The sequence below is a fragment of the Taudactylus pleione genome, unplaced genomic scaffold, assembly GCF_031769625.1.
Source record: "Taudactylus pleione unplaced genomic scaffold, aTauple2 ptg000798l, whole genome shotgun sequence".
In the NCBI taxonomy this organism is placed as follows: domain Eukaryota; kingdom Metazoa; phylum Chordata; class Amphibia; order Anura; family Myobatrachidae; genus Taudactylus; species Taudactylus pleione.
The window spans coordinates 724,679-747,448 of record NW_028285200.1 but is presented as its reverse complement, the minus strand read 5'-3'; the positions used below and the strand labels follow the sequence as shown (position 1 = coordinate 747,448).

General features: G+C 47.2%; 1 protein-coding gene across 1 annotated transcript in view; it reads left to right on the top strand.

Moving 5' to 3' along the window:
* The first annotated feature begins 770 nt into the window (after nt 1–770).
* The window catches only part of LOC148474937 (kazal-type serine protease inhibitor domain-containing protein 1-like), a 67,048-nt gene continuing 45,048 nt past the window's right edge, over nt 771–22,770 (top strand). Inside the window, exons 1-3 of the mRNA XM_088457969.1 lie at nt 771–1,215; nt 3,469–3,629; nt 17,283–17,430. Coding sequence (XP_088314095.1) covers nt 771–1,215; nt 3,469–3,629; nt 17,283–17,430 — 754 coding nt within the window. The remainder of the gene's footprint in view (nt 1,216–3,468; nt 3,630–17,282; nt 17,431–22,770) is intronic.

Genomic DNA, 22,770 nt, shown 5'->3' with positions numbered 1-22,770 from the left:
TTACTAAGCTCTGAAAAGTGATAAAGTGGAGAGTGATAAACCAGCAGCCACTCAGCTCCCAACTGTCATCTCACAGGCGGTGTTTGAAAAATGACAGTTGGGAGCTGATTGGCTGCTGGTTTATCACTTTTCAGAGCTTAGTACATCTGGCCGCAGGTCTGAATCAGACGCAGAGTCTCCGTCTCACCATGGCCGCTCAGCGTATAGTAACGCCTGTACCGCGCCCATTCCCTCAGTCAGTCCCTACCATGGAGTTACTGGGTTCTGCTTTATCTCTTTATCGGCCGCAGAATATCTATAACCCATTGACTTCTGCAGTGGAGAGGTGCAGGCCATCCCTTCCAGATATCCTTCAGTCCCATTTGCAGAGCAGCTCTTCCCCTTAGAGCAGAGGAACGGGGCGCCTCCATCGTCTCCAGCACTTTGGGGTTTTCTCCTATATTTGCTGTTATTCTCTTTAGTCCACTTGTAAGAATATTTGGAGTGCTAGCTCTTGTGCATTGAATTCCTCACCCCTCCTCTGTCATAAAGTTTGTGCATATGAGGAGCCCACAGGTAGCCTGCAGAAGGCCAGGACAATAGAGAGGTAGGGGGCAGGGAGATTAACCTTTTCCGTGCTGGAAGTCATAGGACAGAACTGCTAATGGACAAGAGCCTCCCCCAGGTGAGAAGGAGTTAATGTTACCCCCCCCCCCCCCGCTGCCCTCTATATAACCACAGTGACCAGTTCAGGCATCTCACAGACACATCTCCTCACCATGCCCCCTCACATGCCAGCAGCTCTCCAGCTTCTGATGATGGCATCATCACTTTGGTCTTTCCCCTCAGCAGCTCTGCCCAGGTTCCTACCCATGAAAGGTTGGTCCAATGAGAACTGTCCTCTGTGCCAGGTGGAACGCTGCCCTCCAGCTCCCCAGCGCTGCCCAGCTGGCAGGGTAAGGGATCACTGTGGCTGCTGCTGGCAGTGTGCCAACGTGGAGGGGCAGATGTGTGATCTGCCCTGGGAGAGACACAGTTTGGGGACTTGCGGAGAGGAGCTGCAATGCCAGGTGAAGTTTGGGCACAGCGAGGAGCCCCAGTGTGTCTGCTCCAGTCAGGAGAGCGTGTGTGGGACTGACCGCAGGACCTACAAAAATATCTGCCGCTTACAAGAGGCTGCCAGGCTGAAGAGACGGACGATGCTGGGCCTGGCACACAGGGGCCCCTGCCAGGAAGGTAAGTCCCTACATAACGGAACAATTCTGAACCACAGTGAGGCCTAATCCCCATGTCCTGCTCTACACCCGAGGGGACAGGGCGCTGAGATACCGCGGCAGGAGGCACGCTAAGGTCGGGGATAACACATACGTGTGCGATTGTCACCTCTTTGTAACCAGAAAACACAAGTCATTAAGATGAGCTCCGCGCAGACAGGCGCTGCGACTCTCGTTCTGCGCGGCTGAGTTATCACTAGTAGTAAGAAACCGTAGTGCCGGCAAATACAACAGAGCGCTAAGGGGCCCATACATCTACGGCCCTGATTGCCCGTTCTGACCCGGTCTGATGGTCGGCAATCCATCGGCGGATCCGGGAAATTCAACATGTAAAAAATCCCGAACTCGCCAACTCCAACCATTTTCGGGTCAGGATCGGAAAATCGAGACTTATGAAAATGTTGGATATACCCGATTCCCCGAGCCCGCGTTTGGCAGAACGGGTGTATAGTGCTGCCTCTGTATTTACTTAGACACCCACAATAGCCGTACTACTAGGGAGAGGTCAGTGTCCACCCTCATGTCTGTGTATTAGGAGGAGGGGAGAGGTCAGTGTCCCCCCTCATGTCTGTGTATTAGGAGTAGGGGGAGAGGTCAGTGTCCCCCCTCATGTCTGTGTATTAGGAGGAGGGGAGAGGTCAGTGTCCCCCCTCATGTCTGTGTATTAGGAGGAGGGGAGAGGTCAGTGTCCCCCCTCATGTCTGTGTATTAGGAGGAGGGGAGAGGTCAGTGTCCCCCCTCATGTCTGTGTATTAGGAGGAGGGGAGAGGTCAGTGTCCCCCAAAGTCTGTGTATTAGGAGGAGGGGAGAGGTCAGTGTCCCCCGATGTCTGTGTATTAGGAGGAGGGGAAAGGTCAGTGTCCCCCTCATGTCTGTGTATTAGGAGGAGGGGAGAGGTCAGTGTCCCCCCTCATGTCTGTGTATTAGGAGGAGGGGAGAGGTCAGTGTCCCCCCTCATGTCTGTGTATTAGGAGGAGGGGAGAGGTCAGTGTCCCCCCTCATGTCTGTGTATTAGGAGGAGGGGAGAGGTCAGTGTCCCCCCTCATGTCTGTGTATTAGGAGGAGGGGAGAGGTCAGTGTCCCCCCTCATGTCTGTGTATTAGGAGGAGGGGAGAGGTCAGTGTCCCCCCTCATGTCTGTGTATTAGGAGGAGGGGAGAGGTCAGTGTCCCCCCTCATGTCTGTGTATTAGGAGGAGGGGAGAGGTCAGTGTCCCCCCTCATGTCTGTGTATTAGGAGGAGGGGAGAGGTCAGTGTCCCCCCTCATGTCTGTGTATTAGGAGGAGGGGAGAGGTCAGTGTCCCCCCTCATGTCTGTGTATTAGGAGGAGGGGAGAGGTCAGTGTCCCCCAATGTCTGTGTATTAGGAGGAGGGGAGAGGTCAGTGTCCCCCAAAGTCTGTGTATTAGGAGGAGGGGAAAGGTCAGTGTCCCCCTCATGTCTGTGTATTAGGAGGAGGGGAGAGGTCAGTGTCCCCCTCATGTCTGTGTATTAGGAGGAGGGGAGAGGTCAGTGTCCCCCTCATGTCTGTGTATTAGGAGGAGGGGAGAGGTCAGTGTCCCCCCTCATGTCTGTGTATTAGGAGGAGGGGAGAGGTCAGTGTCCCCCCTCATGTCTGTGTATTAGGAGGAGGGGAGAGGTCAGTGTCCCCCCTCATGTCTGTGTATTAGGAGGAGGGGAGAGGTCAGTGTCCCCCCTCATGTCTGTGTATTAGGAGGAGGGGAGAGGTCAGTGTCCCCCCTCATGTCTGTGTATTAGGAGGAGGGGAGAGGTCAGTGTCCCCCCTCATGTCTGTGTATTAGGAGGAGGGGAGAGGTCAGTGTCCCCCCTCATGTCTGTGTATTAGGAGGAGGGGAGAGGTCAGTGTCCCCCCTCATGTCTGTGTATTAGGAGGAGGGGAGAGGTCAGTGTCCCCCCTCATGTCTGTGTATTAGGAGGAGGGGAGAGGTCAGTGTCCCCCCTCATGTCTGTGTATTAGGAGGAGGGGAGAGGTCAGTGTCCCCCCTCATGTCTGTGTATTAGGAGGAGGGGAGAGGTCAGTGTCCCCCCTCATGTCTGTGTACTAGGAGGAGGGGAGAGGTCAGTGTCCCCCCTCATGTCTGTGTATTAGGAGGAGGGGAGAGGTCAGTGTCCCCCCTCATGTCTGTGTACTAGGAGGAGGGGAGAGGTCAGTGTGCGGGTTACTTGCTCCTTGCTCATCTCTTACTCTCCCCCCAGCTCCCGTCCTCCTCAGTTCCCCTCGGGACGCTGTAGCGGTAGCCGGTCAGAGTGTGATTCTGGGCTGTGAGGTTTCTGCACAACCAATTGCTCAGTTGCAGTGGAAGAAGGACGGGACAGAGAGACCACTACCGGGGGATAACCGGCATATCACTGTACAGGTAATATCACTTTATATACATATACCGACCTCTACAGTACATACACCCCATCAGCGTACCGACCTCTACAGTACATACACCCCATCAGCGTACCGACCTCTACAGTACATACACCCCATCAGCGTACCGACCTCTACAGTACATACACCCCATCAGTATACCGACCTCTACACTACATACACCCCATCAGTATACCGACCTATACAGTACATACACCCCATCAGTGTACCGACCTCTACAGTACATACACCCCATCAGTATACCGACCTCTACAGTACATACACCACATCAGTGTACCGACCTCTACAGTACATACACCCCATCAGTATACCGACCTCTACAGTACATACACCACATCAGTGTACCGACCTCTACAGTACATACACCCCATCAGTGTACCGACCTCTACAGTACATACACCCCATCAGTATACCGACCTCTACAGTACATACACCCCATCAGTATACCGACCTCTACAGTACATACACCACATCAGTATACCGACCTCTACAGTACATACACCACCTCAGTATACCGACCTCTACAGTACATACACCACATCATTATACCGACCTCTACAGTACATACACCACATCAGTATACCGACCTCTACAGTACATACACCCCATCAGTATACCGACCTCTACAGTACATACACCACATCAGTATACCGACCTCTACAGTACATACACCACATCAGTATACCGACCTCTACAGTACATACACCCCATCAGTGTACCGACCTCTACAGTACATACACCCCATCAGTATACCGACCTCTACAGTACATACACCCCATCATTATACCGACCTCTACAGTACATACACCACATCATTATACCGACCTCTACAGTACATACACCCCATCAGCGTACCGACCTCTACAGTACATACACCACATCAGCGTACCGACCTCTACAGTACATACACCACATCAGTATACCGACCTCTACAGTACATACACCACATCATTATACCGACCTCTACAGTACATACACCCCATCAGTATACCGACCTCTACTGTACATACACCCCATCAGTGTACCGACCTCTACAGTACATACACCACATCAGTATACCGACCTCTACAGTACATACACCACATCAGTATACCGACCTCTACAGTACATACACCCCATCAGCGTACCGACCTCTACAGTACATACACCACATCAGTATACCGACCTCTACAGTACATACACCCCATCAGCGTACCGACCTCTACAGTACATACACCACATCAGTATACCGACCTCTACAGTACATACACCACATCAGTATACCGACCTCTACAGTACATACACCACATCAGTATACCGACCTCTACAGTACATACATCACATCAGCGTACCGACCTCTACAGTACATACACCCCATCAGTGTACCTACCTCTACAGTACATACACCACATCAGCATACCGACCTCTACAGTACATACACCCCATCAGCGTACCGACCTCTACAGTACATACACCACATCAGTATACCGACCTCTACAGTACATACACCCCATCAGCATACCGACCTCTACAGTACATACACCCCATCAGCGTACCGACCTCTACAGTACATACACCACATCAGTATACCGACCTCTACAGTACATACACCCCATCAGTATACCGACCTCTACAGTACATACTCCCCATCAGTATACCGACCTCTACAGTACATACACCACATCAGTATACCGACCTCTACAGTACATACACCACATCAGTATACCGACCTCTACAGTACATACACCACATCAGTATACCGACCTCTACAGTACATACACCCCATCAGTATACCGACCTCTACAGTACATACTCCCCATCAGTATACCGACCTCTACAGTACATACACCACATCAGTATACCGACCTCTACAGTACATACACCCCATCAGTATACCGACCTATACAGTACATACACCCCATCATTATACCGACCTATACAGTACATACACCCCATCATTATACCGACCTCTACAGTACATACACCACATCATTATACCGACCTCTACAGTACATACACCCCATCAGTATACCGACCTATACAGTACATACACCCCATCAGTATACCGACCTATACAGTACATACACCCCATCATTATACCGACCTCTACAGTACATACACCACATCATTATACCGACCTCTACAGTACATACACCACATCATTATACCGACCTCTACAGTACATACACCACATCAGTATACCGACCTCTACAGTACATACACCACATCAGTATACCGACCTCTACAGTACATACACCACATCAGTATACCGACCTCTACAGTACATACACCACATCATTATACCGACCTCTACAGTACATACACCACATCATTATACCGACCTCTACAGTACATACACCCCATCAGTATACCGACCTCTACAGTACATACACCCCATCAGTATACCGACCTCTACAGTACATACACCCCATCAGTATACCGACCTCTACAGTACATACACCACATCAGTGTACCGACCTCTACAGTACATACACCCCATCAGTATACCGACCTCTACACTACATACACCCCATCAGTATACCGACCTCTACAGTACATACACCACATCAGTATACCGACCTCTACAGTACATACACCACATCAGTATACCGACCTCTACAGTACATACACCCCATCAGTATACCGACCTCTACAGTACATACACCACATCAGCATACCGACCTCTACAGTACATACACCCCATCATTATACCGACCTCTACAGTACATACACCACATCAGTATACCGACCTCTACAGTACATACACCACATCAGTATACCGACCTCTACAGTACATACACCACATCAGTATACCGACCTCTACAGTACATACACCACATCAGTATACCGACCTCTACAGTACATACACCACATCAGTATACCGACCTCTACAGTACATACACCACATCAGTATACCGACCTCTACAGTACATACACCACATCAGTATACCGACCTCTACAGTACATACACCACATCAGTATACCGACCTCTACAGTACATACACCACATCAGTATACCGACCTCTACAGTACATACACCCCATCAGTATACCGACCTCTACAGTACATACACCACATCAGCATAACGACCTCTACAGTACATACACCCCATCAGTATACCGACCTCTACAGTACATACACCCCATCAGTATACCGACCTCTACAGTACATACACCACATCAGTATACCGACCTCTACAGTACATACACCCCATCAGTATACCGACCTCTACAGTACATACACCACATCAGTATACCGACCTCTACAGTACATACACCCCATCAGTATACCGACCTCTACAGTACATACACCACATCAGTATACCGTCCTCTACAGTACATACACCCCATCAGTATACCGACCTCTACAGTACATACACCACATCAGCATACCGACCTCTACAGTACATACACCACATCAGTATACCGACCTCTACAGTACATACACCACATCAGTATACCGACCTCTACAGTACATACACCACATCAGTATACCGACCTCTACAGTACATACACCACATCAGTGTACCGACCTCTACAGTACATACACCCCATCAGTATACCGACCTCTACAGTACATACACCACATCAGTATACCGACCTCTACAGTACATACACCACATCAGTATACCGACCTCTACAGTACATACACCACATCAGTATACCGACCTCTACAGTACATACACCCCATCAGTGTACCGTCCTCTACAGTACATACACCCCATCAGTATACCGACCTCTACAGTACATACACCCCATCATTATACCGACCTCTACAGTACATACACCCCATCAGTATACCGACCTCTACAGTACATACACCACATCATTATACCGACCTCTACAGTACATACACCACATCAGTATACCGACCTCTACAGTACATACACCACATCAGTATACCGACCTCTACAGTACATACACCACATCAGTATACCGACCTCTACAGTACATACACCCCATCAGTATACCGACCTCTACAGTACATACACCACATCAGTATACCGACCTCTACAGTACATACACCACATCAGTATACCGACCTCTACAGTACATACACCACATCAGTATACCGACCTCTACAGTACATACACCACATCATTATACCGACCTCTACAGTACATACACCACATCAGTATACCGACCTCTACAGTACATACACCACATCAGTATACCGACCTCTACAGTACATACACCACATCATTATACCGACCTCTACAGTACATACACCCCATCAGTGTACCGACCTCTACAGTACATACACCCCATCAGTATACCGACCTCTACAGTACATACACCACATCAGTATACCGACCTCTACAGTACATACACCACATCAGTATACCGACCTCTACAGTACATACACCCCATCAGTATACCGACCTCTACAGTACATACACCACATCAGTATACCGACCTCTACAGTACATACACCACATCAGTATACCGACCTCTACAGTACATACTCCCCATCAGTGTACCGACCTCTACAGTACATACACCCCATCAGTGTACCGAACTCTACAGTACATACACCACATCAGTATACCGACCTCTACAGTACATACACCACATCAGTATACCGACCTCTACAGTACATACACCCCATCAGTATACCGACCTCTACAGTACATACACCACATCAGCATACCGACCTCTACAGTACATACACCACATCAGCGTACCGACCTCTACAGTACATACACCCCATCAGCATACCGACCTCTACAGTACATACACCACATCAGTATACCGACCTCTACAGTACATACACCCCATCAGTATACCGACCTCTACAGTACATACACCACATCATTATACCGACCTCTACAGTACATACACCCCATCAGTATACCGACCTCTACAGTACATACACCACATCAGTATACCGACCTCTACAGTACATACACCCCATCATTATACCGACCTCTACAGTACATACACCCCATCAGTATACCGACCTCTACAGTACATACACCCCATCAGTATACCGACCTCTACAGTACATACACCACATCAGTATACCGACCTCTACAGTACATACACCACATCAGTATACCGACCTCTACAGTACATACACCACATCATTATACCGACCTCTACAGTACATACACCACATCATTATACCGACCTCTACAGTACATACACCACATCAGTATACCGACCTCTACAGTACATACACCACATCAGTATACCGACCTCTACAGTACATACACCCCATCAGTATACCGACCTCTACAGTACATACACCACATCAGTATACCGACCTCTACAGTACATACACCACATCATTATACCGACCTCTACAGTACATACACCACATCATTATACCGACCTCTACAGTACATACACCACATCAGTATACCGACCTCTACAGTACATACACCCCATCAGTATACCGACCTCTACAGTACATACACCCCATCAGTATACCGACCTCTACAGTACATACACCACATCAGTATACCGTCCTCTACAGTACATACACCACATCAGTGTACCGACCTCTACAGTACATACACCCCATCAGTGTACCGACCTCTACAGTACATACACCACATCAGTATACCGACCTCTACAGTACATACACCACATCATTATACCGACCTCTACAGTACATACACCACATCATTATACCGACATCTACAGTACATACACCCCATCAGTATACCGACCTCTACAGTACATACACCACATCAGTATACCGACCTCTACAGTACATACACCCCATCAGTATACCGACCTCTACAGTACATACACCACATCAGTATACCGACCTCTATAGTACATACACCCCATCAGTATACCGACCTCTATAGTACATACACCACATCAGTATACCGTCCTCTACAGTACATACACCACATCAGTATACCGACCTCTACAGTACATACACCACATCATTATACCGACCTCTACAGTACATACACCACATCAGTATACCGACCTCTACAGTACATACACCCCATCAGTATACCGACCTCTACAGTACATACACCACATCAGCATACCGACCTCTACAGTACATACACCACATCAGTATACCGACCTCTACAGTACATACACCACATCAGTATACCGACCTCTACAGTACATACACCACATCAGTATACCGACCTCTACAGTACATACACCACATCAGTATACCGACCTCTACAGTACATACACCACATCAGTGTACCGACCTCTACAGTACATACACCCCATCAGTATACCGACCTCTACAGTACATACACCACATCAGTATACCGACCTCTACAGTACATACACCCCATCAGTATACCGACCTCTACAGTACATACACCACATCAGTATACCGACCTCTACAGTACATACACCCCATCAGTGTACCGTCCTCTACAGTACATACACCCCATCAGTATACCGACCTCTACAGTACATACACCCCATCATTATACCGACCTCTACAGTACATACACCCCATCAGTATACCGACCTCTACAGTACATACACCACATCAGTATACCGACCTCTACAGTACATACACCACATCAGTATACCGACCTCTACAGTATATACACCCCATCAGTATACCGACCTCTACAGTACATACACCACATCAGTATACCGACCTCTACAGTACATACACTACATCAGTATACCGACCTCTACAGTACATACACCACATCAGTATACCGACCTCTACAGTACATACACCACATCATTATACCGACCTCTACAGTACATACACCACATCATTATACCGACCTCTACAGTACATACACCACATCAGTATACCGACCTCTACAGTACATTCACCACATCAGTATACCGACCTCTACAGTACATACACCACATCATTATACCGACCTCTACAGTACATACACCCCATCAGTGTACCGACCTCTACAGTACATACACCCCATCAGTATACCGACCTCTACAGTACATACACCACATCAGTATACCGACCTCTACAGTACATACACCCCATCAGTATACCGACCTCTACAGTACATACACCACATCAGTGTACCGACCTCTACAGTACATACACCACATCAGTATACCGACCTCTACAGTACATACACCACATCAGTATACCGACCTCTACAGTACATACACCCCATCAGTATACCGACCTCTACAGTACATACACCACATCAGTATACCGACCTCTACAGTACATACACCACATCAGCATACCGACCTCTACAGTACATACACCCCATCAGTATACCGACCTCTACAGTACATACACCCCATCATTATACCGACCTCTACAGTACATACACCCCATCAGTATACCGACCTCTACAGTACATACACCACATCAGTATACCGACCTCTACAGTACATACACCACATCAGTATACCGACCTCTACAGTACATACACCCCATCAGCATACCGACCTCTACAGTACATACACCCATCAGCGTACCGACCTCTACAGTACATACACCCCATCAGCGTACCGACCTCTACAGTACATACACCCCATCAGTATACCGACCTCTACAGTACATACACCACATCAGTATACCGACCTCTACAGTACATACACCACATCAGTATACCGACCTCTACAGTACATACACCACATCAGTATACCGACCTCTACAGTACATACACCCCATCAGTATACCGACCTCTACAGTACATACACCACATCAGCATACCGACCTCTACAGTACATACACCACATCAGCGTACCGACCTCTACAGTACATACACCCCATCAGTATACCGACCTCTACAGTACATACACCACATCAGTATACCGACCTCTACAATACATACACCACATCAGTATACCGACCTCTACAGTACATACACCCATCAGCATACCGACCTCTACAGTACATACACCCCATCAGTATACCGACCTCTACAGTACATACACCCCATCAGCGTACCGACCTCTACAGTACATACACCCCATCAGTATACCGACCTCTACAGTACATACACCACATCAGTATACCGACCTCTACAGTACATACACCCCATCAGTATACCGACCTCTACAGTACATACACCCCATCAGTGTACCGTCCTCTACAGTACATACACCACATCAGTATACCGACCTCTACAGTACATACACCCCATCAGTATACCGACCTATACAGTACATACACCACATCATTATACCGACCTCTACAGTACATACACCACCTCAGTATACCGACCTCTACAGTACATACACCCCATCAGTATACCGACCTCTACAGTACATACACCCCATCAGTATACCGACCTCTACAGTACATACACCACATCAGTATACCGACCTCTACAGTACATACACCACATCAGTATACCGACCTCTACAGTACATACACCACATCAGTATACCGACCTCTACAGTACATACACCCCATCAGTATACCGACCTCTACAGTACATACACCACATCATTATACCGACCTCTACAGTACATACACCACATCATTATACCGACCTCTACAGTACATACACCACCTCAGTATACCGACCTCTACAGTACATACACCCCATCAGTATACCGACCTCTACAGTACATACACCCCATCAGTATACCGACCTCTACAGTACATACACCACATCAGTGTACCGACCTCTACAGTACATACACCCCATCAGTATACCGACCTCTACAGTACATACACCCCATCAGTATACCGACCTCTACAGTACATACACCACATCATTATACCGACCTCTACAGTACATACACCACATCAGTATACCGACCTCTACAGTACATACACCACATCAGTATACCGACCTCTACAGTACATACACCCCATCAGTGTACCGACCTCTACAGTACATAGACCACATCAGTGTACCGACCTCTACAGTACATACACCCCATCAGTATACCGACCTCTACAGTACATACACCACATCAGTATACCGACCTCTACAGTACATACACCCCATCAGTATACCGACCTCTACAGTACATACACCCCATCAGTATACCGACCTCTACAGTACATACACCACATCAGTATACCGACCTCTACAGTACATACACCCCATCAGCCTACCGACCTCTACAGTACATACACCACATCAGTATACCGACCTCTACAGTACATACACCACATCAGTATACCGACCTCTACAGTACATACACCACATCATTATACCGACCTCTACAGTACATACACCACATCATTATACCGACCTCTACAGTACATACACCACATCAGTATACCGACCTCTACAGTACATACACCCCATCAGCATACCGACCTCTACAGTACATACACCCCATCAGTATACCGACCTCTACAGTACATACACCCCATCAGTATACCGACCTCTACAGTACATACACCCCATCAGTGTACCGACCTCTACAGTACATACACCACATCAGTATACCGACCTCTACAGTACATACACCACATCAGTATACCGACCTCTACAGTACATACACCACATCATTATACCGACCTCTACAGTACATACACCCCATCAGTATACCGACCTCTACAGTACATACACCCCATCAGTATACCGACCTCTACAGTACATACACCACATCATTATACCGACCTCTACAGTACATACACCACATCAGTATACCGACCTCTACAGTACATACACCAGATCAGCGTACCGACCTCTACAGTACATACACCACATCAGTATACCGACCTCTACAGTACATACACCACATCAGTATACCGACCTCTACAGTACATACACCCCATCATTATACCGACCTCTACAGTACATACACCACATCAGTATACCGACCTCTACAGTACTTACACCACATCATTATACCGACCTCTACAGTACATACACCACATCAGTATACCGACCTCTACAGTACATACACCACATCATTATACCGACCTCTACAGTACATACACCCCATCATTATACCGACCTCTACAGTACATACACCCCATCAGTATACCGACCTCTACAGTACATACACCACATCAGTATACCGACCTCTACAGTACATACACCACATCATTATACCGACCTCTACAGTACATACACCCCATCAGTATACCGACCTCTACAGTACATACACCCCATCAGTATACCGACCTCTACAGTACATACACCCCATCATTATACCGACCTCTACAGTACATACACCACATCAGTATACCGACCTCTACAGTACATACACCACATCAGTATACCGACCTCTACAGTACATACACCACATCATTATACCGACCTCTACAGTACATACACCCCATCATTATACCGACCTCTACAGTACATACACCACATCAGTATACCGACCTGTACAGTACATACACCCCATCAGTATACCGACCTCTACAGTACATACACCACATCAGTATACCGACCTCTACAGTACAAACACCACACCGACCTCTACAGTACATACACCCCATCAGTATACCGACCTCTACAGTACATACACCACATCATTATACCGACCTCTACAGTACATACACCACATCAGTGTACCGACCTCTACAGTACATACACCACATCAGTGTACCGACCACTACAGTACATACACCACATCAGTGTACCGACCTCTACAGTACATACACCCCATCAGTATACCGACCTCTACAGTACATACACCCCATCAGTATACCGACCTCTACAGTACATACACCCCATCAGTATACCGACCTCTACAGTACATACACCCCATCAGTATACCGACCTCTACAGTACATACACCACATCAGTATACCGACCTCTACAGTACATACACCACATCAGTATACCGACCTCTACAGTACATACACCACATCAGTATACCGACCTCTACAGTACATACACCACATCATTATACCGACCTCTACAGTACATACACCCCATCAGTATACCGACCTCTACAGTACTTACACCCCATCAGTATACCGACCTCTACAGTACATACACCACATCAGTATACCGACCTCTACAGTACATACACCACATCATTATACCGACCTCTACAGTACATACACCACATCAGTGTACCGACCTCTACAGTACATACACCACATCAGTGTACCGACCTCTACAGTACATACACCCCATCAGTATACCGACCTCTACAGTACATACACCCCATCAGTATACCGACCTCTACAGTACATACACCCCATCAGTATACCGACCTCTACAGTACATACACCCCATCAGTATACCGACCTCTACAGTACATACACCACATCAGTGTACCGACCTCTACAGTACATACACCCCATCAGTATACCGACCTCTACAGTACATACACCCCATCAGTATACCGACCTCTACAGTACATACACCCCATCAGTATACCGACCTCTACAGTACATACACCCCATCAGTATACCGACCTCTACAGTACATACACCCCATCAGTATACCGACCTCTACAGTACATACACCCCATCAGTATACCGACCTCTACAGTACATACACCACATCATTATACCGACCTCTACACTACATACACCCCATCATTATACCGACCTCTACAGTACATACACCCCATCAGTATACCGACCTCTACAGTACATACACCACATCAGCATACCGACCTCTACAGTACATACACCACATCATTATACCGACCTCTACAGTACATACACCCCATCAGTATACCGACCTCTACAGTACATACACCACATCAGTGTACCGACCTCTACAGTACATACACCACATCAGTATACCGACCTCTACAGTACATACACCACATCAGTATACCGACCTCTACAGTACATACACCCCATCATTATACCGACCTCTACAGTACATACACCCCATCAGTATACCGACCTCTACAGTACATACACCACATCAGTATACCGACCTCTACAGTACATACACCCCATCAGTATACCGACCTCTACAGTACATACACCACATCATTATACCGACCTCTACAGTACATACACCACATCAGTATACCGACCTCTACAGTACATACACCCCATCAGTATACCGACCTCTACAGTACATACACCCCATCAGTATACCGACCTCTACAGTACATACACCACATCAGTATACCGACCTCTACAGTACATACACCCCATCAGTATACCGACCTCTACAGTACATACACCACATCAGTATACCGACCTCTACAGTACATACACCCCATCAGTATACCGACCTCTACAGTACATACACCCCATCAGTGTACCGACCTCTACAGTACATACACCCCATCAGCGTACCGACCTCTACAGTACATATACCCCATCAGCATGCCGACCTCTACAGTACATACACCACATCAGTATACCGACCTCTACAGTACATACACCACATCAGTATACCGACCTCTACAGTACATACACCACATCATTATACCGACCTCTACAGTACATACACCCCATCAGCCTACCGACCTCTACAGTACATACACCCCATCAGCATAACGACCTCTACAGTACATACACCCCATCATTATACCGACCTCTACAGTACATACACCCCATCATTATACCGACCTCTACAGTACATACACCACATCATTATACCGACCTCTACAGTACATACACCCCATCAGTATACCGACCTCTACAGTACATACACCACATCAGTATACCGACCTCTACAGTACATACACCACATCAGTATACCGACCTCTACAGTACATACACCCCATCATTATACCGACCTCTACAGTACATACACCCCATCAGTATACCGACCTCTACAGTACATACACCCCATCATTATACCGACCTCTACAGTACATACACCCCATCAGTATACCGACCTCTACAGTACATACACCACATCAGTATACCGACCTCTACAGTACATACACCCCATCAGTATACCGACCTCTACAGTACATACACCACATCATTATACCGACCTCTACAGTACATACACCACATCAGTATACCGACCTCTACAGTACATACACCACATCAGTATACCGACCTCTACAGTACATACACCCCATCAGTATACCGACCTCTACAGTACATACACCCCATCAGTATACCGACCTCTACAGTACATACACCACATCAGTATACCGACCTCTACAGTACATACACCACATCAGTATACCGACCTCTACAGTACATACACCCCATCAGTATACTGACCTCTACAGTACATACACCCCATCATTATACCGACCTCTACAGTACATACACCCCATCAGCGTACCGATCTCTACAGTACATACACCACATGAGTACTGCTAAGTACATCCTCTGTATTGCTGCACATACACTAACACCACAGTGACCTCTCTATTGCTGCACATACACAGTAACACCACAGTGACCTCTCTATTGCTGCACATACACAGTAACACCACAGTGACCTCTGTATTGCTGCACATACACAGTAACACCACAGTGACCTCTGTATTGCTGCACATACACAGTAACACCACAGTGACCTCTGTATTGCTGCACATACACAGTAACACCAGTGACCTCTGTATTGCTGCACATACACAGTAACACCAGTGACCTCTGTATTGCTGCACACACACAGTAACACCAGTGACCTCTGTATTGCTGCACACACACTGGGATCTATGAATAGATGAATATGTTGCTTTGTATAATATCTATGTATCCATCACTGTGTATATTATCTATGTATCCATCACTGTGTATATTATCTATGTATCCATCACTGTGTATATTATCTATGTATCCATCACTGTATATTTCCTGTGTGCCGCTGATAAAGCATAAAACTTAATAATACCAATAACATTTCCTCATTTGGTCTTAGTCCCGTGGGGGCCCGGAGAGACACCAGGTGACCGGCTGGCTGCAGATAACCCGTGTTACGCTGCGGGATGCAGGGTCCTATACCTGTCATGCCTGGAACATGTTTGGAGAAGTATCCGCGTCAGCCAGACTGCGCGTGATTGCGCCCGGTAAGAGATCCCTATAACGCTACCAATAACTCCATATCATCCCGCCCATTATCTCCTCTCTATAACGCTACCAATGACTCCATATCATCCCGCCCATTATCTCCTCCCTATAACGCTACCAATGACTCCATATCATCCCGCCCATTATCTCCTCCATATAACGCTACCAATGACTCCATATCATCCCGCCCATTATCTCCTCCCTATAACGCTACCAATGACTCCATATCATACCGCCCATTATCTCCTCCCTATAACGCTACCAATGATTCCATATAATCCCTACCATTATCTCCTCCCTATAACGCTACCAATGACTCCATATCATCCCGCCCATTATCTCCTCCCTATAACGCTACCTATGACTCCATATCATCCCGCCCATTATCTCCTCCCTATAACGCTACCAATGACTCCATATCATCCCGCCCATTATCTCCTCCCTATAACGCTACCAATGACTCCATATCATACCGCTCATTATCTCCTCCCTATAATGCTACCAATGACTCCATATCATCCCACCAATTATCTCCTCCCTATAACGCTACCAATGACTCCATATCATCCCTCCCATTATCTCCTCCCTATAACGCTACCAATGACTCCATATCATCCCTCCCATTATCTCCTCCCTATAACGCTACCAATGACTCCATATCATCCCGCCTATTATCTCCTCCCTATAACGCTACCAATGACTCCATATCATACCGCTCATTATCTCCTCCCTATAACGCTACCAATGACTACATATCATCCCGCCCATTATCTCCTCCCTATAACGCTAACAATGACTCCATATCATCCCGTCAATTACCTCCTCCCTATAACGCTACCAATGACTCCATATCATCCCGCCCATTATCGCCTCCCTATAACGCTACCAATGACTCCATATCATCCCGCCCATTATCTCCTCCCTATAACGCTACCAATGACTCCATATCATACCGCCCATTATCTCCTCCCTATAACGCTACCAATGACTCCATATCATCCCGCCCATTATCTCCTCCCTATAACGCTACCAATGACTCCATATCATCCCGCCCATTATCTCCTCCCTATAACGCTACCAATGACTCCATATCATCCCGCCCATTATCTCCTCCCTATAACGCTACCAATGACTCCATATCATACCGCTCATTATCTCCTCCCTATAACGCTACCAATGACTCCATATCATCCCGCCCATTATCTCCTCCCTATAACGCTACCAATGACTCCATATCATCCCGCCCATTATCTCCACCCTATAACGCTACCAATGACTCCATATCATCCCGCCCATTATCTCCTCCCTATAATGCTACCAATGACTCCATATCATCCCGCCCATTATCTCCTCCCTATAACGCTACCAATGACTCCATATCATCCCGCCCATTATCTCCTCCCTATAACGCTACCAATGACTCCATATCATCCCGCCCATTATCTCCTCCCTATAACGCTACCAATGACTCCATATCATCCCGCCCATTATCTCCTCCCTATAACGCTACCAATGACTCCATATCATCCCGCCCATTATCTCCTCCCTAAACGCTACCAATGACTCCATATCATACCGCTCATTATCTCCTCCCTATAACGCTACCAATGACTCCATATCATCCCACCCATTATCTCCTCCCTATAACGCTACCAATGACTCCATATCATCCCGCCCATTATCTCCTCCCTATAACGCTACCAATGACTCCATATCATCCCTCCCATTATCTCCTCCCTATAACGCTACCAATGACTCCATATCATCACGCCCATTATCTCCTCCCTATAACGCTACCAATGACTCCATATCATCCCGCCCATTATCTCCTCCCTATAACGCTACCAATGACTCCATATCATACCGCTCATTATCTCCTCCCTATAACGCTACCAATGACTTCATATCATCCCGCCCATTATCTCCTCCCTATAACGCTACCAATGACTCCATATCATCCCGTCCATTATCTCCTCCCTATAACGCTACCAATGACTCCATATCATCCCGCCCATTATCTCCTCCCTATAACGCTACCAATGAATCCATATCATCCCGCCCATTATCTCCTCCCTATAACGCTACCAATGAATCCATATCATCCCGCCCATTATCTCCTCCCTATAAATCTACCAATGACTCCATATCATCCCGCCCATTATCTCCTCCCTATAAATCTACCAATGACTCCATATCATCCCGCCCATTATCTCCTCCCTATAACGCTATCAATGACTCCATATCATCCCGTCCATTATCTCCTCCCTATAACTCTACCAATGACTCCATATCATCCCGCCCATTATCTCCTCCCTATAACTCTACCAATGACTCCATATCATCCCGCCCATTATCTCCTCCCTATAACGCTACCAATGACTCCATATCATCCCGCCCATTGTCTCCTCCCTATAACGCTACCAATGACTCCATATCATCCCGCCCATTATCTCCTCCCTATAACGCTACCAATGACTCCATATCATCCCGCCCATTATCTCCTCCCTATAACGCTACCAATGACTCCATATCATACCGCTCATTATCTCCTCCCTATAACGCTACCAATGACTCCATATCATCCCGCCCATTATCTCCTCCCTATAACGCTACCAATGACTCCATATCATCCCGCCCATTATCTCCTCCCTATAACGCTACCAATGACTCCATATCATCCCGCCCATTATCTCCTCCCTATAATGCTACCAATGACTCCATATCATCCCGCCCATTATCTCCTCCCTATAACGCTACCAATGACTCCATATCATCCCGCCCATTATCTCCTCCCTATAACGCTACCAATGACTCCATATCATCCCGCCCTTATCTCCTCCCTATAACGCTACCAATGACTCCATATCATCCCGCCCATTATCTCCTCCCTATAACGCTACCAATGACTCCATATCATCCCGCCCATTATCCCCTCCCTAAACGCTACCAATGACTCCATATCATACCGCTCATTATCTCCTCCCTATAACGCTACCAATGACTCCATATCATCCCACCCATTATCTCCTCCCTATAACGCTACCAGTGACTCCATATCATCCCGCCCATTATCTCCTCCCTATAACGCTACCAATGACTCCATATCATCCCTCCCATTATCTCCTCCCTATAACGCTACCAATGACTCCATATCATCACGCCCATTATCTCCTCCCTATAACGCTACCAATGACTCCATATCATCCCGCCCATTATCTCCTCCCTATAACGCTACCAATGACTCCATATCATACCGCTCATTATCTCCTCCCTATAACGCTACCAATGACTTCATATCATCCCGCCCATTATCTCCTCCCTATAACGCTACCAATGACTCCATATCATCCCGTCCATTATCTCCTCCCTATAACGCTACCAATGACTCCATATCATCCCGCCCATTATCTCCTCCCTATAACGCTACCAATGAATCCATATCATCCCGCCCATTATCTCCTCCCTATAACGCTACCAATGAATCCATATCATCCCGCCCATTATCTCCTCCCTATAAATCTACCAATGACTCCATATCATCCCGCCCATTATCTCCTCCCTATAAATCTACCAATGACTCCATATCATCCCGCCCATTATCTCCTCCCTATAACGCTATCAATGACTCCATATCATCCCGTCCATTATCTCCTCCCTATAACTCTACCAATGACTCCATATCATCCCGCCCATTATCTCCTCCCTATAACTCTACCAATGACTCCATATCATCCCGCCCATTATCTCCTCCCTAGAACGCTACCAATGACTCCATATCATCCCGCCCATTGTCTCCTCCCTATAACGCTACCAATGACTCCATATCATCCCGCCCATTATCTCCTCCATATAACGCTACCAATGACTCCATATCATCCCGCCCATTATCTCCTCCCTATAACGCTACCAATGACTCCATATCATCCCGCCCATTATCTCCTCCCTATAACGCTACCAATGACTCCATATCATCCCGCCCATTATCTCCTCCCTATAACGCTACCAATGACTCCATATCATCCCGCCCATTGGCTCCTCCCTATAACGCTACCAATGAGTTCATATCATCCCGCCCATTGTCTCCTCCCTATAACGCTACCAATGACTCCATATCATCCCGCCCATTGTCTCCTCCCTATAACGCTACCAATGAGTCCATATCATCCCGCCCATTGTCTCCTCCCTATAACGCTACCAATGACTCCATATCCTCCCGCCCATTTTCTCCTCCCTATAACGCTACCAATGACTCCATATCGTCCCGACCATTATCTCCTCCCTATAACGCTACCAATGACTCCATATCATCCCGCCCATTATCTCCTCCCTATAACGCTACCAATGACTCCATATCATCCCGCCCATTTTCTCCTCCCTATAACGCTACCAATGACTCCATATCATCCCGCCCATTATCTCCTCCCTATAACGCTACCAATGACTCCATATCATCCCGCCCATTATCTCCTCCCTATAACGCTACCAATGACTCCATATCATCCCGCCCATTATCTCCTCCCTATAACGCTACAAATGACTCCATATCATCCCGCCCTTTATCTCCTCCCTATAACGCTACCAATGACTCCATATCATCCCGCCCATTGTCTCCTCCCTATAACGCTATCAATGACTCCTTATTATCCCGCCCATTGTCGCCTCCCTATAACGCTACCAATGACTCCATATTATTCCGCCCATTGTCTCCTCCCTATAATGCTACCAATGACTCCATATTATTCCACCCATTGTCTCTTCCCTATAACGCTACCAATGACTCCATATCATCCCGCCCATTGTCTCCTCCCTATAACGCTACCAATGACTCCATATTATTCCACCCATTATCTCCTCCCTATAACGCTACCAATGACTCCATATCATCCCGCCCATTATCTCCTCCCTATAACGCTACCAATGACTCCATATCATCCCGCCCATTATCTCCTCCCTATAACGCTACCAATGACTCCATATTATCCCATTAAAGTCCATGCAAGATGACGTTTTGCCTCTTTCTGAGTTCCGGTTTTTTGGAGGGAAAATTCCGAACTCGGCATGGAAACACGAATCTATCCGAGCCTGCACATCCCTAATATAAATGCAGAGCTGTTAGACACATTATATTAGTACAGACTGCAGAGCTTTATTATACACAATATAAAGATGCAGAGCTTTGGCAGACACGCCATATATAAATATAGGTGCAGAGCTGTTATACACAGTCAGTATAGGAGCAGAGCTTGTTATACATAGTCAGTATAGGAGCAGAGCTGTTATAACCAGTCAGTATATGTGCAGAGCTCTGTTATACACAGTCAGTATAGGTGCAGAGCTGT